This window comes from Amyelois transitella, chromosome 21 (genome assembly GCF_032362555.1).
Source record: "Amyelois transitella isolate CPQ chromosome 21, ilAmyTran1.1, whole genome shotgun sequence".
Classification (NCBI taxonomy): Eukaryota; Metazoa; Arthropoda; class Insecta; order Lepidoptera; family Pyralidae; genus Amyelois; species Amyelois transitella.
Window position 1 is genome coordinate 4,451,122 of NC_083524.1, and position 27,027 is coordinate 4,478,148.

At 32.8% G+C, this 27,027-nt stretch overlaps 1 protein-coding gene across 1 annotated transcript in view; it reads left to right on the plus strand.

Annotated features, from left to right (window-relative positions):
- Positions 1-2,189: 2,189 nt before the first annotated feature.
- LOC106138774 (transcription factor egl-13) overlaps positions 2,190-27,027 on the plus strand; it is a 237,794-nt gene continuing 212,956 nt past the window's right edge. Inside the window, exon 1 of the mRNA XM_060950361.1 lies at positions 2,190-2,259. Within this exon, the coding sequence (XP_060806344.1) occupies positions 2,210-2,259 (50 nt within the window). The 5' untranslated portion in view covers positions 2,190-2,209. The remainder of the gene's footprint in view (positions 2,260-27,027) is intronic.

The following is a 27,027-nucleotide window of genomic DNA, read 5'->3' on the forward strand; positions in this document are numbered from 1 at the left end:
AAATTAAAAGATGTGCATAAATATTGCGTTTGGTTTTCGGAATCATCAGTTTGAAATAATTTTTTCAGTAGTATTACATAAGCATAAAATAAAAGACTTCTGATTATAAGCATAAAAGAATATTCGGTTTTAAATATGTTTGGTGAGTTAGAATAAAGTATTTCAAACTTGTTAATGCCTTTATAAATGGGAACACTGACTGACATATCAATATCACAGCATAAAGACTTGACTCCTCGTATGATCTAGAGGTGTACTAAGTGAGTATTTTCCCCAAATTATATAATACGCCCTATTAAATAATTACATCAAAATAAATAGTCACGAAATGTTCAAATTACATACAAATAATTTAACAATTTAGATATATTGCTGTCCTTATACAATATAAAATTTCTTCAACACTTGATTTCCCCATATTGTGCAAGCACAAGACGAGCTTCACAAAACAATCTAATGAATACAGCGAAGGCTTGGCAAGTCAACACCCTGTAGAAGCGTAGAATTGCCCCCATTTGGGGGCTACTAGTTTTTGCAGACGCTACTGCTGGTACAAATTATATTAAAGGAGCCACTTGCACAAACTATCCGTTTTTAAGTATGGTTTATGGATGAGAAAAATAAATCAGTTGTGGGATAGGAAAGTTTTGAAATGGATGAGTCGATGGTTTATCTTGATACAAACTGATCTTGACATATTTTTTTAACAAAACTTTAAAAAGACCATTACTGATTTAATACACTTTTCTTGACCGATATAAAAGATTATTTTCAATTTAATTTAAGGATTAAATAAAAATGTTCTACATGCTTTACAAGTGTGTATTTTAGGATTTTACTTCTTAAATTAGTACATTTCATATTTGTATGATTTTCGCAAAGCAATAATTAAATAAAACGGTAATCCATATTATAAAAATAAAATTTTTTTGTTAATAAAAAAAAAATTTGAATGATTCTCCGTAGAAATTTCACATAACTAGACCCAAGGAATTATAATTTCACAACAAACAAGTTCGTACTAACGGTCATAATCGAAACCAACATGCGCATATTAAGTACGTCAGTACTTAATTAAAATTAATAATTATAAAGGGCCTTTAGTATTTGACACTGGTTGCCGAGAAAGGTTAAATAAACAAGTAGAGAAATCTTCTTGTATCACTGAGTTACGATCGTTTGATTAGATATTAATCTCCGCTTACAATCTCATGTGAATTAACGTCAAATAAAATATTTTATGTGCAACTGGTCGTTGGCAGTTTCGGTATTCGAATTTTTGTGGGAAAATATTGTATAATGCGATGGCCAAAAAATATGCCTCAGAAATCAAACAGTAGTTGTTAATCTTTTTTCCATTAGTTTCTTTCTACGACATTAACGCAATGAAAAGAATCTATCCAAATCTACCGGAAACAACACTGCCAATATTAGCTGCTGAATCTTTACAAAATAAAATTAATTTTAATTTATTAAAGTGCAAATTATAGATGAGAAAGATGTTCAACCGGAAATTACTTGTTAAAATTATTAATATCAACCAATTTTCTAAGTCTTAAAGACATACATCTTCAAACATTTTTAATTAACAGAAACAGTTACTTTCGATCATGCACATTTATAAAACAGTGTTAAATCGGTATAATTAGCCATTATTAGAAAAAAAATCTCTAACAAATTACACGGCGTGTTCAAGGAACGCCGTAATCTAAAAGTTTTCTCCGTAATTGATGTTTTTATACTTACCATTAGAAGTCAGAATTTAAAAAAATCACACACCTATTAAACTGATTAGATTCCTATACGTAATTTATTGTCAAGCGGGTGAGCCAGTCTCCCCGAGCACAATGCCCGCTAGAGCGAGACGGGAACAAGTTTCGAGCGAGACAGGTATAGTGGGCCTTGCAAGGTGATTTCAGTTGCGTCTACGCAAGCTTATGGTCCAGTGGTACGCACACAAAGGCGTCAATACGCGACATCGAAGCCTTATCGCGGTTTCCGGAAAATGCCGGCCGAAATGTGCCGAATCGCGGGTTCGAATCCGGGAATTCCGGAAATATCGGGATGTTCTGTGTAAAAACTTGAGACTTTAGTGTAAGTGAAAGCATAGTATGAAAGTGGACTTATAAGAATTGTATAATGAGTGAATGAGTGTGGTTGACATTAACTAATTAATGGGTTATGTGCAAACATTGTGACTTGTGAATTTATGACTTTATATGTTGTAAACAGCGATTCACGCACTATTTGGACTAAAAGGTATGTTTATTTGGTCCGTCTATATGTTTGGAACCTATCGCATAGATTAAAAATATATTTATATGATTGAAACGCACATTCTATGGATTAGGTACCTACTATTTTGATTTCAATTCAATTTCAGTAAACCATAATGCTGCATCTTTAAGTAGTTATAATTTTTATAATTAATACTTAGGGTAGTATGAAAAGTAACTTAGTATTGTTTTCATTCTCAAACTTATTTATTTCAATACATGAACACTGACTGACTGACTTATCAACGCACAGCTTAAACCGCTGGGCTTAGATATTTGAAGATTGGTATCTAGGTTCAGTCTTTTTGTGGTCTAGGGGTGCACTAAGGGAGAATTTCCTGAAATTCCTGCGTGAAAAATAGATAACATTGAACACGGGCGGTGCGGTGCTATGGACATAAATACTCTAATTTTTTAATGTTAATTTCAAATTTGATTTTTAATTGGCAGTAAGGTATTATACATAGTTGAATAAGACTATCTACCTTTACGTGCTTTATTATTTTCTTTGATAGTATTTAATAACACTATGTTAAATAGAGGATAAGGCGTCTTAAATCTCTTAGATCAAGATGCTATTATACATACATATAATCACGTCTATATCTCTTGCGGAGTAGACTGAGCCAACAGTCTTGAAAAGACTGATAGGCCACATTCAGCTATATATCAGTCTCTTAATTAAGCAAAACAATGAGTGAAAACCACTTCAAAGGAGGATACAATCAGGTTTTCTGTTAATATTTACGTCTTATAATATTCTACAATATAATGTGGTGATACAATAACTTTATTGTAAACAATGTGTGCATTATTTTGCATACAAATATTGTCTTGTGATGAAGATTATGCGGGCTGGGAAAAACCCTCCAGTAATACAAAGTAAGAAATACTAATAAAACTGTGCGCACAATTTGAGGAAAATCAAATTAATAAAAATAATAAAAGGAAAATTAAGTGCTTACAACCTGCAGATGTGTTCAATTCATAATGAGTATAATTTTATTTATTATAGACATAGTTTAATAGTCTTGAAAAGACTAATAGTTATTTATTTATTTCTGTTAAAGCATATACCTACTTATTTCCTTCTTTTTACCTAAAAATCAACATCGCTTATTTGTTATCTTCCCTAAATAAAAGTCATAACTTTGAGACACAAATTATTGACTTTATTTTAAATAAAACAAAAAAAGAACATGATTAAAAGTCAAACGTTTTTCTTAATAAAAAGTTTCCAATGAATCAATACAGGCTTTTCCCCGCAGCTTTCATCCATGGTTTCTGGTCCAGTTGGCGCGGTTACGGAATGACACGCGCCGGCGCATCGCGACAGGTTGTAACAAAAGACCTTTATCGGAATACACTTGTTTGTAATACTGTTTTACCAAAGTTATTATTGTATGTTATGAAATTATTATTATCATGACATAATTTTATATCGCCATTTTATACTATGACGATAATCTGAATATCTTGACGGTGGTGTCGAACGGAGAGATTCGATTTTCAAAAAGAAAAAGTCTAAATTTTAATTACTTTCTAATGGTATGTTTATTTTTATGATATGCGAAGAATAAGTACCTACATAAAAAAAATGCTATATATGTTTTTATTACCCGAGAGGTACCTAATAAACTCGGTGTTTTTATAAGATACATGAAACTTAAACCATGCGAATATGCAAAAGATAATTTACTTACCTTTAATATGGATATGAATAATTAAAAAAAAATATATATAAATTATGGACTACTTGTTCTTAAAACGTAGATTTAGTACAAACTTAACACCAAACTCGTTGAAGTCTATTGCATGACCGTCTGTTTGTCATTCGCGCTTTATAGTTATGGTCGATAGACCTAGAGATATTGATGATAATCAATAACGATATTTATTTTAAATAAAAACATGATATCACCTTAAATTAATTAAGTAAAAATCAACAGAATTCGATTATAAATGTGTGCTTAAATTTTATAGATTTTTGTAAACTTAAGTACATCGATTTATTAGAATCATTATAACGAGGAGCCAGGATGAGAATTCATGAATAATTTTAAGTAGAACATAAATTATTGACCTGCTAAAATGTCAAGTGTGTAGAATGTACATTATATTATTAATGTTTTTCTTTAAACAAAACATTATAAAACACGGATGTTTTAATTATATTTGTCTTATTTAATCGTAAATTTTGTTATTAATTTAATCGAATAAATCACAAAAAACAATATTACAATAATTCATTAGAGTATCCTCTATTCGTCTCTTATTTATATTTGCAACATCTGCAAATATGTTTTAGAAAAATGCATCCCCTTTAAGAAAACTAAATAACGAAAGTAAATTAAATAATGTTACGTTTTTAATGGGTTTGGGTAAAGTTCGGTTTAAATATATTTAATGTTGTAAAGCTTTTGTTAGTTTTAAAGTTAAATTTATAATCATAAATGCAATAATACCATCAAGATAACCTCATACGCGAACAAAAACATGCCAATGTTAGTATTAAAATAAAGAATATATCTTTGGTAAAGTGTAAAAGATATAATTTAAAACTAAAATCAATAATATACGGGTACATTACCTGTATACTTATGTCGAGTTTCTACAGACGGGAGCGACGCACGCAATGCGCGGCAACCTTTACTTTTTTTATTTATTTTTTTTCGGCAAGGAGTTTGAATTATAACGCCACGAAGCCTGTTTGTTTTGTTCCTGTATTTGTTTTGGATAATTGCTTTGTGATATTTTTATTTCGCTGAAACGGTTATTGAACTTTTGTTTTTTACTTACCTATATTATAAACGGGAAAGGGTTTGTGTACTTGTTTTCCCTTCACGGTTTACCAAGTCGACTAAACTAACTGAGGATATCAAATAAACTTTCATCCTGGACATACTATTATTGTTAACAATGTTCGCACATTGCGCTGCGAGCAAAAAAAAAACCATTTTAATCCACACGTATAATTAAAAAAATCTAAATAACCGATTTTGCTGAATTACAATAGAATAAGCACAGAGATAGAATAAACTTTCATAAGTAACATTGGCATTTTCTGGAAATTCTTATAGAAGCAAGCGCCGCGTAAAATTAGAAGGAAATATTTTAAAAAGGATTAAAAGAATTATGTAACTAAAATAGAGTTTTAACTTATACTTAAATATATATATATATATATTAGGTAAACATTATCTAAAAAAATTATAACTTTTCCACGTATTCAAAATAGATATTTATAGATTGAAAATTAATTAACTATACAAACACAACATTTGGAAGTAAGTTACTTCCTAGTAGAAGTAAGTAAGCGACATATATCTATTAAAAATTCTAAAATTATTTAAAAGATATTAATCGCAATAATCAAATAATAACACATTTATTAGTGCTATGTCAAAATATTTCAGCCTGTCTATATTTTATAGCCTTAGAATTTCCTTTCAAATTAATGCTTTATTGTGTCGTAAATAACGTCGTAAAATTTTGATACAGCCATGAAACACTTGACGATATGTTGATATTAGTATTATTATATTATCTACTAGACATTGCCTATTCGTTCACATACACTGTAATAAATTTCGAAGGGAGTTAAATATCTTTCACTCAGATATTGTCGTATTAAAATTAAATTTTATAAACACAAGAAAATATTTTCTTAATATTTAAGATCATAATCTCTTTGTTTGTTTTTTATGTATTCATAGTTAAACCACTGAACGAATCCGAATTAAATTTTGCGTACATACATATAGTGTGCAGCACGGAGAACAACACACTTTATACGCAGTTGGAGCCGCGGTTGAAAGCTAGTATCCAATAATTATTAACAAAAATATAGACTAACTTGAATAACAGTATGAATACCGGTACCCATTTGGCTATCAAATAATAGTTTATTTCAGAAGTTGTGATTGTCGATAATAAAAGACATAATGTTTTAATACAAATATAAATTACTCAAATTGGAACTTTCTGGATAAAGCGAAGGACAAAAGTACCCTTAACCAGCGAGCTTCTCTTCTGGTTTCTTTCCACCCAAAGATTGACTGGAAGAGATTGCATTAGCGATAAGTCCGCCTTTATACCATCTCTATATGTTTTATGTTGTTTTGTATGTTTTACTCTTATGGTGTAATTAAGAGTTTTATCTATCTTATATGAAAATGTCAATGGATTTAAATGAAGAAAGAAGCATGCTGAAATTGTGGCTAGTGGAATATAGATTCTGCCTAACGGTTGTTCCGGGAAAAAAATTATTTTAAGCAAAATATTTATATATAATACATTCATACCTACATATAATCACGTCTTTACGGAAGATAGAGCCAACAGTCTTGAAAAGACTGATAGGCCACGTTAAGCTGTTTGGCTTAATAAAAAAAATTTGATTCAAATAGTGAGAGGTTGCTAGCCCATCGCCTAAAAAAAATCCCAAGCCTATCCCTTAGTCGCCTTTTACGACATCCATGGGAACGAGGTGGAGTGGTAGTTCTTTTTTTTATAGGTGCCGGTAGCCACACAGCATAAATATTTATTTCTGAACGAAATCAGGAAATGCAGTACAATTGATCAATCAAAAAAAAATACAGAAAATCAACACAATACATATACGTAAGTTGCGAGCTAGCAAGAAATGTAGCGGTAAAAAAATACGGATGAGATATAGCGGCTTTGCGGCTGCGCAACTTTTTAGTCCATAGTCACCCTTATAAGGGCACCCGTCTAACATTGCAAAACCTAGCTTGACGAGGGGGAACAGTAGGATGGTCCCTGATTAGGGAAACTGAACCTGCTTGGAATGTCGCGCTGATGTACTCCGTTTGTTCATCTTGGTGGGCTGCTTTGGAGCGCTAGAAAAAGATTTGTTAGAAAATACAAGAGAAATTTGTTGTATCTGTTAAAAATATCTAGAATGAGACCACTTTGAAATGTGGTTTCTCTATAAGACTACTCTTCCCCTGGAATACTTGTAATGCGACTGAAGAATGAAATTTATCTTAAATAATTAATGAAAAACCGTTTTAAAAAAGGATTTTTTACACGGTCAAGGTTATAATCAGGAAAACGCTTAAGAAAATAAATTTACTTCAGTTTTTGTAAAATAACTTACTTTTATTTAACATTTCGCCGTATGGTTTCCGGCACTTTAGAATATAACCACTCCATAACTTTCCCGTGGACGTCGTAAAAGGCGACTAAGGGTACTATGCTTATAAACTTGTGATTCTTCTTGTAGGCGATGGGTTAATAACAGCTGGATGTGGCCTTTCGTTCATTCCGACCGTGGCAGTCTCTTCAAGACTGTTAGCTCTGTCTACTCCGCAAGGGATATACACGTGACTATATGAATGTATGTAATATGTTAATGGAAAGGTGTAATCCCTGCTTACCTCTAAGGCTTGAACTTATATGTACTCCTATATACAGTACGGAAGCTGTACACATAACTTGACAGTTACGTAAACAATAAGAAACTTCTTCCTAGTTTAATGTGTTATTATTACTACCTACCAACAAAACCAATAATAATGAAATGCCCAGTCACTGATGTTAACAGATAAAGCCAAGTGTTTCCCTCTTTGTAACCATACAATGGGCTATTATGAGCGATTACAGCAATATATGCAAGTAAATATACCAATGCATTATTTACCGTGCACGCAGTCACGACCTAGCATATTATGAAAAGGAACTTATATAATGAACAGTAAATTAAAACTTGAAAATGAGGGTGGCAGACCAACATGATGGGAAAATGCTTAAGCTTTTTTTTTAATATGTAGTTACACATACATACATATATATGTTCACGTCTATATCCCTTGTGGGGTAGACAGAGCCAACAGTCTTGAAAGACTGAATGGCTATTTGGCTAAATTATAGAATTGAGATTCAAATAGTGACAGGTTGCTAACCCATCGCCTTAAAAAGAATCCCAAGTTTGTAAGCCTATCCTTTAGTCGCCTTTTACGACATCCATGGGAAAGAGTCAAATTTTTTATTCTTTCATTTATTTTGACCTGCATTTAAACTATGTATTTCGTTACAGTTATTTTGTGTATTCGAAATTAATTAAAGTAAAAATTATTACTCAGAAATCTATGATAGTATAATCTGTGATGTATGTCACTAGTTAAAAGGTAAAACAGTTGACAAAGTTTTGATAACCGGCCCCAATGTCTGATACCTTGGGAATACAAAACGATTGTTACCATAACCCAAGATGATTAAGCTGCCCGTAAAAAAAAAACATTTAAAACCTGCCTTGATGCCATGTGGTTTCTGTAGTTCACTTATGTTCATCAGGATTTCAGATGAGCTTTCAGATGAGTGTCGCTTTGTTGAAATCCCTGACTTATTCCCTCCTAGATTGTAGCCATAGGTTAGGTGGACCTTAGATTTCTAATCAAGAAAAATGCAACGAATCAGGTTCCAAGATGACAACTAGATGGAACCTTTTTTAATCCTTTTAACGTAATCCTTCGAATTGGGAGAGTGGGTCTCCTGGCAACTTATGTGTCTATCCACTAAATCCCTTCCGGCGCGCCATACTTGCCATTTTGAGGGCACCATGGAATCACATGGCACTGCACTTTGATACCCTCATGCTCGCCTTAGCTTAAGCCTCTTGCCCAGGGAAGCCACAACAGAGCCCGGCGCCAGCATAATGATTAACAAATATTTTCCCCAATACAATACCCATATCAATATATCCTCACGCCATCAAACTGAACTCTTTCATTAGTCAGACAGTCGGATAAGAATGTGTTGTTGAGTGCGAAGTACGTGAGTTTGTGCGTCTCGTACAGACAGACAGACTGACATACGCAGTAGGGAGCCACAACAATTAATATTAGAGTTATAGAATAATGGATCTGGATACACTTCTATATTGATCTGAGAGGGAATAAAAAAACATTGATGTTTCTGCTGCTTTTCTCCAACGTAGATTGTGCAAGTCCTTTGTCAAGTTAAAAAAAAGGTTAATTTTAAGTAATCGGCGAATATTTGTTAAGATGAATGTTTGTTAGAATTATTTCATTTGAATTTTCATTTTCTTAGAATGAAGAATAGAAGGTTGCAAAATTAGATATCATACCACAAACAATGTTCACCTAGCAAAAACATACCAAATCGATTTTTCAACTAATGGTATCTACCTAGCGTTAAGACTTTCACTCGATCGAAGAACAAGTATAATATTGTTTGTCTACTGTAATGAGCACTCACATGCCGTATATCCGGTACCTAATTAGTGTCAATGATATGAATTGTTTTAACTATATCTGCATTTTAAATCTAAATACTCAGATCATGTGGAAACATGGTGAAGGTTTGGTCATTATATTACAGTAGTTTTGTCTCCAAGTCTCTAAGTAAATAAACAATCAACCTGGCGGAAGTCCTGGTTGCGTCCCCCACCAGGGTCCTGTATGTGGAATAGGTTTAATAGTGGGTAAAAATGTTAGGTTACCTACTCAAATGGCGCATAATCTCAATAAGAAATAAAATTTAGAATTTGCTCGTATGGTAACAAAGTCTCTGTCAAAAGCTTGTAAACATGAAAAAAAAATAACAATAAGTAAAATTATTCTTTTTTTATGAGTCTAAAAGTATTCATTGTGAGAAAAAGGCTACTTTAAACCTTACATTAATCCAAGTTGGGCGGGCACTCTTAACAGGTGATGGAGTAATAACCTGTCACGTTTTTGATACCCACCTGCATATAGGATATTAGATATTGTAACATTCTGGTCTGGTAGAGGAAAATCATAATGTGTACCCGCTGCTTCTCTTTCCGCCAAACTGTAAAATTCAATAGGTATTAAAAAGGGACTCTTGATTTTTTTTATTTGAGAAAATAGTCTTAATAGTTTTAGCCCATCGTCCTCGCCCGTGACTTTGAACCTGTCACTTTCCCTCAATCTCGATTTCGCCTTTCGAGATCTAAATTAAACATTTGTACCAAGTTTCAGCAAAATATGTTACGAGTATCTGAGTATCTGTTTATTACTAGAATTTGACACTTCCAAGATGCGCAGTAGCGTCCATAAAGTAATTTTGTGTAATTTTGTTTCATGCCGGGGACTATAACATATAAACAACTTACTTTCGCATTTATAATATAAATTGGGATATAACATACCTAAAGTAATGATAATCTTAAATTTTCCGTAAGTTTACGCGCGAGAGCTTCATTCTAGCATTGAAGTACCTAATGTTAATATATCAGCCAGGAAACAATAACGTTCAAAGAAATAAAAACTTATCTTTTATCGATTTAAGCTTAAGCTTACTTAGTTTTTCCTGTTACTGGACAAACTGGTATGAACAGCAATCTCCAGGGTCGTGGGAAACAATGGCTCAATCATAATAATGCGTGCACCTGTCTGTGCGCATGTCCAATGTCCCATACCATGTAAACACAACAACAACATACTTCGAATTTCAATTATTTTTGTTAATTTTGAATCGAGACATTTTATATGTGAATAATTGAAGAAGAAAGCAATATTATACAATTTAAATGTGAAAGAAGTGCAAATGGCAAATGGAAATATTGTACCTATTACTACTACCTATATTTATAATTTTTCTAATCATAATAAAACCGTTATCAGAAACATGCTTCACTAAGTTATTTGTCATTTAAATTAGTCTTCTTCCAACGAATACAGGTAACATTCCTAAATATGTATCTTATTATATTATTTAAAAGATTTTAATTTTTTTGCTGTTAAGGCAGTGCGTTTATGAATGTCGCTATTTGATATCTAATATTTGGCAGCCGTCTGGTTCCCTGAACCAATAGAAAAATAATAGTACCACTCCATTTCTTTTCCACGGATGTCGTAAGAGGCGACTAAGGGTTAAGCTTATACACTTGCGATTCTTCTTATAAAGTGACCTATCCGTCTTTTCAATACTGTTGGCTCTGTCTATCTCCCAAGGGACTATTTGTATGTATGCATATTTGTAAGATTTACCTCGTAATCATAAAAGTCAATTTCACTATAACTACACGAAGACGAATTGCATTCGAGTATCTATAGTAACGACCCAGTCTGTCCATCTGTCTATCACGGTATCAATCCTCAACATTCAACACCTCACTATCTCTCAAAAACAATGGCCGACGCATTAGCGCTTGATGAATCGAGAGTTATCCACCTTTTTATTACTCTATCGGTCGGTTTGTCTGTTTGTTTCAATCTTATCTACCCTCTTGATTGATTTAAGAAGAGCCGCCAAAAAAAAATCTGATGAAGCATTGTCAAATTGTCGTGGATGATTAAACTAGTTTGATGTTTGAATTGAGATTATTTGTATGTACTTAGTATCTACATACATACATACATACATAAACTCACGCCTCTTTCCCGGAGGGGTAGGCAGAGACTACCTCTTTCCACTTGCCACGATCCCTGCATACTTCCTTTGCTTCATCCACATTCATAGTACTCAAATTCATAGTACATACTTAGTATCTCTTTGGACATATTTGTTTTAAACTGTCTCGCGAGTTTAATTCTAAACACTCATTACACTTTTTTTTATAAAAATCCTTATTTCATGGTTTCCTTCACGTCATCACTTAAATTCTTATTTGATTAACCCTTATTTCGACCACTCTCGTCTTCAACTTCCACATACGAGTAGAAAGGTTTAAATATTATAATCAAATGTCCCTTCTGTTCTTTCATTATTTTATCTGACCATTTCAAAAACGTCTTAGCATCCTCATCAAATGACTGATGACATGTCCAATGCTTTTAATTGTATAATTAATTGGGTTTGAAAATAATCAACGTTTCCGTTTGAAATTAGACGTTATAAGAATCATGTTAAAGCATAATTTATTTTAAGTTCACTCATACTTGATTACTGGTCAGGAAATTTCTACATCTAGCTGTAAAACAAAATAAACACTTATCTAAGTTATTGTTTGATACTGGTAGTTTTTGTTCAGTATTTTTAATTAATTAATTTCTTTCTTTTACGTCGCTTTCCAACATCTGGTATTCTCAAATAAATTACTTCAGTGTTTTCCCAAGGAGGTCATACTTTAGTTTCAAAGACTTGTCTTGTAATCTTAAGCATAAATACGAGTAGTGTATACGAGTATGTTCTTCTTCCTTCTGCGTTAGTCCTATATCACATCACATCCTCACCTCTCTGTAGAAGAGTCTGGGATACGTTTGAACAAGATGGTTTTATCTTCACATACTCCACAACATTAGTAAGGGAACCTCATCGATATTGGATCATGAGTCAATCAAATATTTATTTAAATCCCAAATGATGTTAAAAAAATTTGTTTAATATAGACCATTTTATCTCTTTTGGCAAAATTAACTATTTAAGCGATAAATTACTATAACCTCTTATATCGAACGACATTTTGAACATTCCGAAAAGACATAAACTCGTGCTGATCATGTCTTCGCTTATTTGCGTATCTATGACCATCTTAAGGCCCTCCCACACGTTCTGATAATCTAGCATAATAGAGTAATCTCGATTCAGATTCGAACCAAAATACTCGTGTTACCGTGTAGGACGACTTAATCTGATGCCTGTCAGTTATAATGTAATAGAACAACTTTTGTTTTAACTAGAGCGCGCGCACCAAAAAAAATGGAAGGACAACTACTTTTCTTTCTAATGGATGTCGTAAAAGGCTATTAAGGGATAGGCTTATAAACTTGGGATTCTTCTTTTAGGCGATGGGCTAGCAACCTGTCACTATTTGAATCTCAATTCTATCATCAAGCCAATAAGCTAAACGTGGCCTATCAGTCTTTTATAGACTGTTGGCTCGTCACGTCACGTCATAGTCACGTCTATATTCCTTGCGGAGGAAACACGCCGCAAGGAATATAGACGTGACTATATGTATGTACGTTTCGTTACGTCTTTATTTCTTACAGTGTAGTCAGAGCCGACAGGCTTGAAAAGATATGTTCAGCTATATGCTTTGATGATAGAATTGAGATTCAAAAAAATAAAAGAAATTTATTTTTCACATATTCCTATAAGGGAACAATATTCTAGTAATAGTGCAGCTTGTTAGAGATGCCTGAAACACTAAATATCACGCTAGAACCCAAACTCAATCCGCACTCTATACAAAATTGAAACTTAATGCTTGTCGAATGCCAAAGCGTCATTTTACTATTGTTTCAAATATATTCGTGGGACGATATTGTTGATTCGGTTTTACGAGCAGTAAACTATCCCATTGACAACGCACATTAGATTAAAATATACGAGTATGTTATATTCTTTATGACTTTATTCGAGCTTTGCATTATGCCATTAGGATGGAACCACTGCTGTGAATGTCGTACGAAGCAATTAAGAGATTATATACATACATACATACACATATACATATAATCACGTCTATATCCCTTGCGGGGTAGACAGAGGCAACAGTCTTGAAAAGACTGATAGGCCACGTTCAGCTATTTGGCTTTAAGATAGAATTGAGATTCAAATAGTAACAGGTTGCTAACCCATCGCCTAAAATAAGAATCCCAAGTTTGTAAGCCTTCCCCCTTAGTCGCCTTTTACGACATCCATGGGAAAGAGATTGAGTGGTTCTATTCTTTTTTATATTGGTGCCGGGAACCACACGGCACCTCTTCACAAATAAACCATTGAACAGATGAACATGAAATTTTCCATACGTGAGGATTATGGAAAGGACATAGGGTACTTACATTTACATTTATTTATCTTGCTCTGCGCCAACGCCAATCTCCTGTTTGGTTTCCTTTCACCCAAAGGTTGACTGGAAGAGATTACATTAGCGATAAGTCCGCCTTTGTACCAACTCAATCTATTTTGTGCTATTTTGTATGTATTACTCTTTTGGTGCAATAAAGAGTTTTATCTATCTATCTACTTTAAATCCCGATAAAAACAAAAGCTCCAGTAGGATTTGCGGAAAACCTGTTTTCTTTTGTTAGCGGCGATTAATTAGCACGGGCGAAACTGCGGCCAAAAGCTAGTATAATATAAGAGAAAGAAAGGCTAAATCTGAGCTATAAATATCTTTGATTTATTTAATCAATGACTTGAAGTACATAATTAGAATAAATGTTTGCCTCAGGCTGTGGTCACGGTCATACATACTTGAATAATTCGCACTCGTAAATTAAAATCGAATTTCAAATAACCTGCTTTTGTTTTTTTTTGTGCCAATTAAGAAATAACTGGCCATTTTTTACATTTAAATTCACTATGATGTCTTCTTTATTTTACTGTTAACAATAATCAGGGCTGAATTTCGTTCTAATAGGGTCATAGAAGTCAAATAGGAGGTGCATGTCGTAATTACTCAACTTTCCTAAGTAGATATTGTTATCTATTTTTCTCAGGGAGAACTAATTATACTATGCCGTGTGGATCCCGGCACCAGTAAAATAAAATACTATATAATATACAATACTTAAATAATATACTACTAATAATAAAACACTCGTTCCGATGGATTTCGTAAAAGGCGACTTAAGGATAGGCCTATTAACTTGGGATTCTGCGTTTTGGCGATGAGCTAGCAACCTGTCACTATTTGAATCTTAATTCTATCATTAAGCCAAACAGCTGAACGTGGCCTATCAGTCTTTTCTAGATTATTGGTTCTGTCTACCCTGTAAGGGATATAGACGTGATTATATTTAAGTATGTATAAAGAACTAATTATAAATGAGAAAAGCCGATACAAAACCAAGGTCTGATAGCAAAGAAAAACCTGTGACCCTGTATCTCAAGCGATTCTGCTAACCGTACCGATTCTTGAGACAATTAACTTTTTCTTCTGTAAATTCTCGATGGTACTCTCCAGATGTTGGTATTAAAGCTTTGGGTCTATAAATTTAAGCATTACCTGATACAAAATGAATAAAGCAATGATTTCATTCTATTGTGTTTATATTGCGTTTTCGTGAGCTATCTACACTGTATTGTAAATTATCATTTAGTTGACAGGTCCAAGCCAAATGTAAATCATCATTATAACTTGTTAACGCTGTGTTAGTAAATTGAGCATTAATGTCTGAAAATTAATCATGATGTTGGTAGGATTTGGTAAACATTTGTTGAAGCAATAATAATCATCTAGATTAAATACTATTTCTTTTTTTAAATTTACAATGTGTTCAAAAAGATTTAATAGATATTATAAGGCTTTTAATTCATAAAAAGAATATTTTTGAAATACCGAAATGTATTCGTTTTGAATAGGTAGAATAATGATTTGTGCTAAATTCTATCTCTTGTACCAAAACTTTTTAATCATAAAACTATGCAACTAAGGACACTCAATATTTAAATTACTTTGCTCTATGATGAATAAAAAAACAAAAAGATAAAACGACAACTGTCAGATGACATGCGTAGGCGCAAAGGGACGCCGCCCGGCTTTTAGCTCGGGACACATAATGAAAAAAAAAAAAAAACGAGTGACCGTTAACGTCTCCGTCCGTTGTTCTACAGCAGCGAGTGTTTAGCTTTTTATTGGGTCCAAATACGGCATGCAATATTAAATACTGGCAACTAATAAATGCTCATTCGATATTTAAATTAGTAGATTCGCGAGAATATTCGATGGGAATTTATTTTATTACTATTTTCAAATTGATCGAGGTTTATTTAAATCAACTCAACGTATTTTTCTTCAATTACGATTGAAATATTTTAACCAACTTCAAAAAAAGAAGGAGGTTCCGGTTCTTTTCGAGACTGTTAGCTGTATCTACTCTGTAATGCAAAAACATAAAAATAAAAGTTGTCAACGTTTTCATCGCGCACAGAAAAATGAGAATTCTATAGATTTCAAAATTACAAAAGGAATTCTTATTCACCTTTCCATAGAATACCTACCATAACACAAAATACATTAACACTAACAGAAGCTAAATTCTTGAATTGCAACAATAACAATTAAGAGGCTTCAAATTATGTGCTACGAGTATAAATGACTATCAATATTTCTGACAATAAACAAGAATAAAGGCAGCGTTTGGAAGCGTGGCCAATCCAAAATGGCTCCCTTAACGAGGTGTAAGGGCTTTTACTAGACGTATACAACCGGACAAACTATTGCTCCATTAATATTTATCTATATATTGATAGCGTCCTACATTTGATAATACAAAAAAAATTGATGAAAGTTATCGATAAAATGAACTTTAACTTTTTTTTATTATGAAAATAGCGATGAAATATAATTTATTAAACTCTATTTTGTTTATTATTAATCTCAACTTGGCTCCCTCTATCGCAAAAGGAATTGCGTATGTAGTACGTAAACTACGAATGATTTCCATAGAAAATTCATTGAATAGATAATCTAATTATTTAGAAGGATCTTTACATAATTCTTACCGCGTAATGGGATAAAAGGTGATAAAGAGGTAATTAAATCAGTGAATATTTTATTAATTAAGGTAATGTTGATAAGGTTACGGCATAACTGATGCAATTGAAACTATTTTACATACAAAATATACCATACGTTTATTTGTTAGTAATGAATTAAGATTTTTAACCACTCAAGCTGTCTCTCTTCGCGTGGTAATGGTCAAAAAAGGGAAAGGCTCATAAACTTGGGATCCTTCTTTTACGCCATAAGCTAGCAACTTGCCGCTACTTGAATCTCAATTCTATCATTAAGCCATACAACAGAACGTGGCCGTTCAGTCTTTTAGAGACTGGTGGCTGTGTCCATCCTGTAAGGGAGGAAAACGTAGTTTACTTATGCCTATTCAATTAAAAATTGTTAACATTTATATCAGTAAGTAACTAAGTCAAAGTATGTATAAAACATACCTCTCTGCATGTAACTCATTTGTCATCGCCAAGAAATACCGAGGACCGCCAACTGCCCGGCGCCACAGATTAACAATCAATATCTATTATTCTGTTTCCGCTTATTTCTCATTTCACTCGTTTACCGACTTCCTGTGCGCTTGCGCACGTATATTGCAATTGTTTTGCAACCTGTTCCTTCGTAATTGCGTAGAGTTTACGCGACAAGTTGTTTATAATTTACGGTTTTGCTAACTTCCGTTTGCTTTTGAGAAGTATAGTATTATAGATATGCTTGTATATTATACAATTAACAAATCTAATCCATACATATAAAAAAATTGTAACTGATATTGTCAAAGAAATGATATAGGTTATTTATTTATAACAAGCAGAAGCCAAAAATATTATTTTACGATTTTATCTCTTACGTTATGTTTGTACTGGCATCACGCGAAAATTGTTGCTTTCATTTTAAAACGGACTTTCTTAAATGGCTTGGTGCGTCAAAAACTAGTAAACAAAACTTACTACTTTCATAGTAATCTGGAGGTCTAACAGTCCATCTCTGTGACAAATTTAAACAAAATTAAGTACTTACGCGATTGATATCAAAAAATATTCAGACTGCTGAACGCGGCCTTCAAATCTTTTGAAGATTATTAAATACCTCGCAAGGGATACAGACGTGATTATATACTACCTATGTTAAAATTCATACTCATTTAGTGAATTTCCTGTAACAGCATTTCTTCTCTTTTCTTTTGCAAAAATGAACAACAGCTGTGGAAAGCTCTAATCGAGTTATGCTCATGCAAACAATCTAATGGCCGGTCAGAATTGCTAGTTTGCTGGCAGGTGGTCACCGTTACCATTGTAAGTGGGCCGGCGATACGCTTCCCTGTTCAGATTACGTTCTTCTTAGATTGAAATGCTTACGGTTTTCGGTTGCGGTTTTAGCAAGTTGCATGCGTGATTCCACTTAGTTCTGCGAAGCAGATGGCGTGTGATTACGAGTAGTGATTCAGTGATAGGCAAATGAAATTGAATTATAATGTTAGCGAAGTGTCATTGCTTTCCAAAGATTTTTTTATTTCGAAATAGCATTAAAATTAGTCCCGTGTGGCGGCACAAATATAAAAAAGAATAGGACCACTCCATCTCATTTCCCGTGGATGTCGTAAATGGCGAATAAGGGATAGGTTTTTTAACTTGGGATTCTTAGTTTAGGCGGGCTAGCAACCTGTCATTATATGAAATCTCAATTCTATCATAAAGACAAACAGCTGAACGTGGCCTGTCAGTCTCTTCAGGACTGTTGGCCCTGTCTACCCCGTAAGGGATATAGACGTGAATATATGTATGTATAGCGTTAAAATGCTGGAATCATGCCTTTGGAGGAACAAAGCATCTACTTTATAAAAAAAATTGAGGAAGCATGTTGCAATAAATCGATATTTTTATTTACTAGTCACTCTTTGAGTCCTGAAACATAATCTAATTTTGTTTTGTCTTAGTTAGGTGAAAGGTCAAAAGGTACACTTTACCTTTTAGGTTTAACAATTTCAAGATATGACTACGCTTTTATCATATTAGATACCTATCTTTAATTCCTAAACATCTATGGATACATAATCTTCATAATAAATTTCATGCTGCATAAATTTTCTTACCACTTTTGACAATCTCACGCCTGACTTCCTTTAACAATGAGAATTTGCTTCTCAAGTCTGACCACCCTTTAATTTCCTTGTCCGCTTTACGCACCCATTACCACATCAATTTAAAACAGTAAATGAAGATTCAGTTATAAACACAGATTAACATTACGCTTGCGGTACAAAACCAGTTATGAGGACCTCGAAACCCACACGTCATTTATCCACTTCAGAGGTCAACGTGTGCTGGTCATCTAAGAGTTAGGACCACTCACCCGTGACCCGCGTGAACCTTAGATTTTGTTTATCATAGAGGTCAGGTTACATTGGGAAGAGTAATAGCTTGTATCCTAACTGTTGTAAGCTTTATGGCAATTTCACTTGTTAAGTTTTAATAACAGGATAGAGTTGCGTAAGTATATATATTTGATATATATTTGGACTATCGAGTATGTATCAGATTTACTGATATATTGCCCTGGTTTATAAGTTTCTAATCTATAAAGCCTCAGGGCTGTGGAAAATCAGAAAAGGGGTTCTTAACAATCCAAGAGTGTTACTTGAGAAATTTCTGCAATTCTTTTGCCGCTTATTTTTTTTTATAATTTTATTCAAAAAGTTTCATTTAAACATTTTTAACAGATAGTACTTACAATATATAAATAGTAACTAGAGATACTTGTAAATTATATAGTACCCATAAGTACTAAGTCAGATAGATCATCAAAGTAAAATTTTGTAAGAAAATTTTATTAACTGAAATACACTTACGAGTAATTTATTCGCGCAAACGAACACCTGCGACCAAACTAGTATTCAATTTGGATGCAATACAAATTACACACATATATCGCGACATCATTTCATTTTAGGCTTTAAATTTATGACAGTAAACCTGATTTTCCTCATCCGATATTCTCGATTCAGTCTGGGAAAAGTCCATAGAAAGCATGATAATTTATTTAAATAAGTGCTCATAGTGGGACTTCGGGCCGATGACAAAATGACTCTATCTACAAGCAAAGCGATGTAACAATAATAACTTCTTTGTTAAAAACTCCATAATTCTGATATTTATATCCAAATTCTGAATCCAAATTGAATGGAATTCGTATGGGTTACTATTTTCAACGACTTAAAACTCACATAAATCAACGAAATTTCTTTGTTTGATGACCAATAAAATTAAATAAATTAGGAAATTCTAAGTTTGATCATTTTGCAGAGCGTGGGAAGGTTTGAGAGTTAATTCCGTGGTGACATTTTATTAAGATTAGAACGTTTTAATATAAAATTTATTTGACCAATTGGTGAATCGTAATGAGATGATCTCTGATTGGCTTCTCTGAATATACAGTATTTTGGAGAGGGTTCTTTCGAGCTTGTTCAAATTGTGTAATAGTGTCATGTGTATATTTATCTTTTAAATACATATCTATAATAGATAGATATATGTATAACAGATGGATAGGCTTAAAAACTTGGGATTCTTCTTTTAGGCGATGGGCTAGCAACCTGTCATTATTTGAGTCTCAGTTATAACCTCAAGCCAAAATGCCGAACGTGGCCTTCCATTCTTTAAAATACTGTCGGCTCTGTCTACCCCGCAAGGTATATAGACGTGTTCATATGTATGTATGTATGTAAATACATATCCTGGAAATAGGCAGAAACGAAATTTTTATATTGGCCACGATCTCTGCTTCTTTTTCTTGTCATCCACATTAATCGTGTTGGTTGAATTATTTCGAATTTTTTAACTTTTAATTAAAACTGCTTAGATATATTGAATATAGAGATAAATTACATAATTAGGTACTTATAACATAGAGTATACTATGTATATTATGTATAATTTCAATCTAGTCAATAAATATCTCATGAAACATAGACAAAAACACGACTGTTTCCATACAAAGACGTACAAGTTGTATTTACTATAAATTTATCGGTCTCCCTCATACTTTAAAATTCGAATAATCTATATGGTCGGTTGTCAATTAAAACGCTTTGAACATCGATCTTTGAATCGATACACGGTGTACCGATGCATCGTTGTATCGAATATAAAGGGTGATTCATCTTTCTTAAGTGTCACATGATTTTATCTGAGAAGTGTACTGTTGATGACATTATTTTTTTAAATGTTAACACTGCCCTATGACCTCTGTCTGTATTTCTCAGAAATGTTCTTTAAATTTATTGATATTATTTTGGAATTGCCATTGCAAAGACAGAACAGTGATTTGTGAGAATTATAACATCACAACATTCTATGTAGGAATAGTGATTTGATAAACCTTAACAACTTTAAAGTATTTTCAAATTATCATTATTATTATTATCGATGGTATGTGGCCACTAAAAATGTTGATAAAGTTTAATCCAGTTAGTCACAATTATTATATATTTGAAAAGTTACAGAATAAATAATATAATTGGGAAGGGTAAGGCATAAACTTAAAATTATTTTTTTTTGGAGGCGACGAGCTACTAACTCATTTCAAAATATTTATTCCATCCTTAAACCATCCAGATATAAACATGGCCTACGATCTTGTGACTTTTAGCTCTGACTACCCCAGGAAAGGATAAAGATGTCATATGTGTGTACCTTTATGATAAACAAATTCTCGAATTTAATCTCGAAAAGTTAATAGAAATTATTTTTACAATACTGATTAGTTCAGTATTGTAAAAATAATTTCTTGTAAAAATTATCCGCTATCTAGTTATCGCTACTTAAAATATATCTCCTCCGTCAAGTATTTAGTAGCTCATTGTCACTAAACAGTGAGTACATACAGACAGGTACTCAGATTAAGGGATTAATATCAATCATGGTCACAAATTGGTCTTGCGTCACGGCTACCAACCTATAGGATTAAAAAAGAAAGAAAAAACTGTGCTTTCATGCCGCTGATTGGCGCATGACGTTCAAAAACGTTTGTTAAACATCTTGTTGGTTTGTCTAATATAAAGAATGTCTGTCAATTTGTCTGATTATACAGGTTTATTGTCGACTGAGTCTTACATCCTATTTTTTAACAGTAACTCAATACAACTGAAATGTCGGTATTAATTATCAAAACTATAGCTTCTCATTATGTACCATTTCTTGATGCTGAGGTAAGTTCAAATGAATGTTATTATTATTTGTTGTATTAACTTCCGAAACACGAAGCCTATTTTTATAAACTAAAAAATTCCCCCATTGTTGTAGTGACCTTACCATATAAGTTGAAAACTTAAAAAAAAAGATCAGAATATATGTAGGCTCCTAACTTCTTGACCAAATCACGACATGACCTTATAAATTATCTCAAATAAGTTTTTGATATACTAAACTGTGAACCATCATTTTACCCTGAGGGATAAGAATAGGTGTTTATAATTGTATATTTTCGAAATAAATTCCTATGTATTTATCCACCCACCTTTCGGCAAGTACAATTACGGCCTAAAGTTCATGTCAGTTTGGAAAATAATTAGATATTAGAAGTGACACTTTGTGTATCACTATTTAGTTCAATATTTTGCACGGAAGTATCTCGTTTATATATCTCAGGATGGACTAAATAAAGTAAAAGTTTTGTTGTCTTTTTTCTTAAAAGCTTGTTTCCCTATACATTAGTATTATTTTCAACCTAATAAGTATTTTGATTTTTAGCTGCAAATAATTTATATCATTCTACATACATACATACATATCGTCACGTCTATATAGAATGTCCACGTTCTGCTAGTTGGCTTAATGATAGAATTGAGATTCAAATAGTAACAGGTTGCTAGCCCATCGCCTAAAAAGGAATCCCAAGTTTGTAAGCCTATCTCTAAGTCGCCTTTTACGACATCCATGAGAAAGAGATGGAGTGGTCCTATTCTTTTTTGTATTGGTGCCGGGAACCACACGGAATATCATTCTATTTAGCAAAATTATAAAAAAAAGTGTTCCTCTACTGGGTATAATACAATTTTTACTTACAACTAGCTTCCCCCCCGCGACTCCGTCCGCGCGGATGTCGGTCTTCGCGTGGATGGTTTATTTCTCCATTTGGAGTAATTCTGACAATGACATCTTATAAATACCTATCTATTGAACCTAATTACGGCTAGGCCTATAATAATTAAGGAGATCCCTCTATTGAGCTACTGCTGTTGAGTTCGCGTTCTGTAGTAAGTATCGGTCAATTTAGACCAAAAAATAAGAATGAAGCTACAGTAATTCCCATCAAGCTGAAAATGAGTATAATTGTTTAAAACACAATCAAAAGCATTATTTCAAAATTTCCCATGATTCCGGTTTATGGAAAAAAATTACCAAAGGTCAAAGGTAAAAAAATGGGGTTTTCACGATTTTCTTCAAAACGGTAAGTTTTATCGGAAAATTACCTCAGACATAGATTATAGAGTAGATCATAAAGTTATCTACAAAAAGGAATCAATAATTTTTTTTAATAAAGCTATAAAAATTCTGAAATATAACGATGCAAAAAGTTGCAAGCGTCATAATATGCATAAGCACGTCTCGTATATACTCTGTGTAGCAGTAGTATAAGTAAAAATATTGTTCTGTCGGTAATTTTAACTTGAATTCAAAATATAAAATATACATAAGTATAATGAAACCCAGTCCCTTCATTTATACTGAAGTGAAATCTTGAGACAACATCTGTCTCTCTGTTTAATTGTGTACGTGGCTAGGGTCGTATACCTGCTTTATCTCAGAATGCTCAACACATGAAATACCGTTAGTCTTTAATAATAGTAGTCCTTGCGGTGATACCGTTGACGGCTATGGACACCACGGCCTCCCATGCCCTAGGAGTGCCGGCCGTTTAGGGCGCCATGCCGCCCTAAATTATATAATCCTCCGTGCTCTAGCCACCATCCATGTTCCAGCTGTTCTAGAACCAAACGGTCTGGCTCGGGATGATGGCAAGAGACCGGATGGTATAACTTTGGTACCCTGGAGATTGGGGCGGCCTTTGGTGTGGGATGCTACTTGTGTCGACACACTTGCTCTTGTCTTATCTTCAGGTTATTAAATCTAAGGCTGGTTCTGCTTCATATGAGGCAAAAAACCTAAAAAGGCGCAAATATGTAGGTATCGGTAATACCTATACTTTTGAACCTTTTGGGGTAGAAACTCTGGGACCGGGGGCCTATCTGCCCATCAGCTTTTCCGACAATTGTCGAAAAAGCTGATTGAGGTATCTCTTGACCGGAGGGCTGGAAATTATGTGGCTCAGAGAATCAGCATTGCCATTCAAATTGGCAATGCTGCCAGCCTTCTGGGCACACTCCCGCATGTTGATACTATGCAGGGACTGTACAATTTAAATTTTAGTTTGTAGTCATCTTTTTTCTTTCTTTTTATAAGTAATTTTAGTTTTAATTTGATTTTATTGTAATCTCTATTATTGTTCTAAGATGATTTTCTTCACTTAAGGTTATTCTATTTTTTTAAATAATAAATGCGAATGTTAGTCTTGAGTGCCACTGCGTAGTGAAAACACGTGTTTATTCTAACCTATTTCAGACTTTTTCAAGTTTAATAATAAAAATGACGCTTGCAACTATTTGCATCGTTATATTTCAGAAACGGTAGCTTTATTAAAAAAATTATTGATACCTTTTTTAAAGATAACTTTACGATCTACAATTTATGTCTGAGGTATTTTCCGATTTGAAAAACTTACCGTTTTGAAGAAAATCGCGGAACATCCATTTTTTACCTTTGACCTTGGGTAATTTTTTTTCCTTAAACCGGAATCATGGGAAATTTTGAAATACTGCTTTTGATTGAATTTTTTAAACAATTATACTCATTTTGAGCTTGATGGGAATTAATGTAGCTTCGAATGTCTAGATTGACCGCACTAAAGTATTTTTTTCATAGTAATTAGTAGCGGCTCACGTGTACCGCAAACGGTTCAAGCTAAATCCGACTTTCGGCGCTACAGTTACGGCGCTAAATCCACTGCGGGTAACGTAACGTGTTCGCGGTTCTACAGAACGACGTCTACGGATAAACTGAAAAATTAAGATTTTGTTTTCTTCGTATTTTTCCAGGATAAAAAGTATCCTATTTTATGCCCAGAATAATAACGTATAATTATACCAAGTTTCATCAAAATCGAACCGTTAGTTCTCACGTGATGCCTGAACATACAGACAGACAGACAAAAATTTTTTTATCACATATTTGTGTTTGGTATCGATCCAGTAACACCCCCTGCTATTTATTTTTTCAATATTTTCAATGTACAGAATTGACCCTTCTACAGAACAACGTCTACAGATGAACTTAAAAATTAAGATTTTTTTTTCTTCGTATTTTTCCAGGATAAAAAGTATCCTATTTTATGCCCAGGATAATAAGGTATAATTATACCAAGTTTCATCAAAATCGAACCGTTAGTTTTCACGTGATGCCTGAACATACAGACAGACAGACAAAAAATTTTTTAATCACATATTTGTGTTTGGTATCGATCCAGTAACACCCCCTGCAATTTATTTTTTCAATATTTTCAATGTACAGAATTGACCCTTCTACAGATTTATTATATGTATAGATTCACTTATAACTTTTATTAATTTATAGTAGCGTTAGTATAGCAAAAGTTATATATCAAAACCTTAACATTAGTGTTTCCGTAAATGCAAAATAATTATAATATTCAGCAAACTACAGTATTTATTACAATAAAAAAAAACATCACAGAATTTTCCCAACAATAAACATGACAAAGTTGCAGCTACATAATACATAATTTACTACAAACAGTTACAATAATTAAAATTTGGCAGTATTAGAATCGATATAATAAATATCAAGTGAAATCACATCCGAACTATCATTTCTTTGACCACCAACGTGTAACCTCAATTAAAACACGCCTCGGTGATTTATATAGACCCCTGATATTGTTTCAATTATAAATACCGAATTAAATGTATTCTAGAGACGCCCAAATTACTGTATCGTCTTGTCATAACTTAAAATAGCTTTCTATTGTACCAAATACAGAGGTACTCAAAGTTTACGAATAAAAATATACATTCAAGTTGCACATTTTTAATCTGTAGGTACAGTTAGTTAAAGCGATAGTTAATTTAACTTACGAATTTAAGTTACGAAAAATTAATCCAAGCATAATCAATCGAGAATGCTGTGATATCAAAGGAAACCCAGTCCGGATATGATATATATATAATAATACTTACATTCAGACATTGTTTGATAATTCATTTTCTAATAATGTGATAATATGACAAATCATTTAAGAAACCCACGTTTATTATGTACTTTTTATGTTCAGTATAATTGTTTAATTAAAGTATTAATTTTTTTTTTATTTCATGATAACATTGCAATACATTAAAACAGTTTTTTAGTGAAATTTAATGCTGCTCAGTTTTTCATTATAATTTAAACAATTTTCTTTTTTTATTTTAAATTACTTTCGCTAACAAAAATGTACTTAAAATTCGTATATTTTACATTTTATTTCTTACACGACAAATTTTCTATCATAATCTGAATAGTTTAAGAAGCGCTGACTTAATCATATTTATTATGAAATATCAATAAGCACGGTATACTCCCTGAAGCGATGGTATTATAGTGTAGGTTCCGCCTATACTGTGTTGCGGGTCCCATTATTTTACTTTCCGATTCAATTCAAGATGGCAAATCGATGGAAATTAATTGTGTATTATGGTTCTCATAGAGTTATAGAAAATATTTGATTTTGCTTAACATCTGACATGTTTATGAATAATAAATAATGGTAACGGCTGTATGATTGTAAACAATAAATTGTATAGTTATACGAGTAGATTTTAACAGTGAGTTAGCCAATATTTTGTCATTTTTTTATTAAGATTGCAGGTCCATTAAATTTTCTACAAAGGTAAAACAGATCATCATTCCTCTTATTATGTAATAGTTGAGATTGTGGAGGAAAAGAAAAATAAATTAAATCAAATGTAAAAAAATTACTATTATAATTAGTTAAATCAATGATTCAAAAGGCCTATAAACTTGGGATTCTGATTTATGATATATAGGCGATGGGCTCGCAACCTGTCATATTCTATTTCATCATAAAGCTGTACATCGCATTCAAATCCTGTATCAGTTGGCTCTGTCTATTCCAGACATAATTATTCCGATATTTTAGGGGCCAAGACACGTACGTAAGTACAATGAGTCCCGTATATTACAAAAGTAACAGTAATGACTCGTTATAATG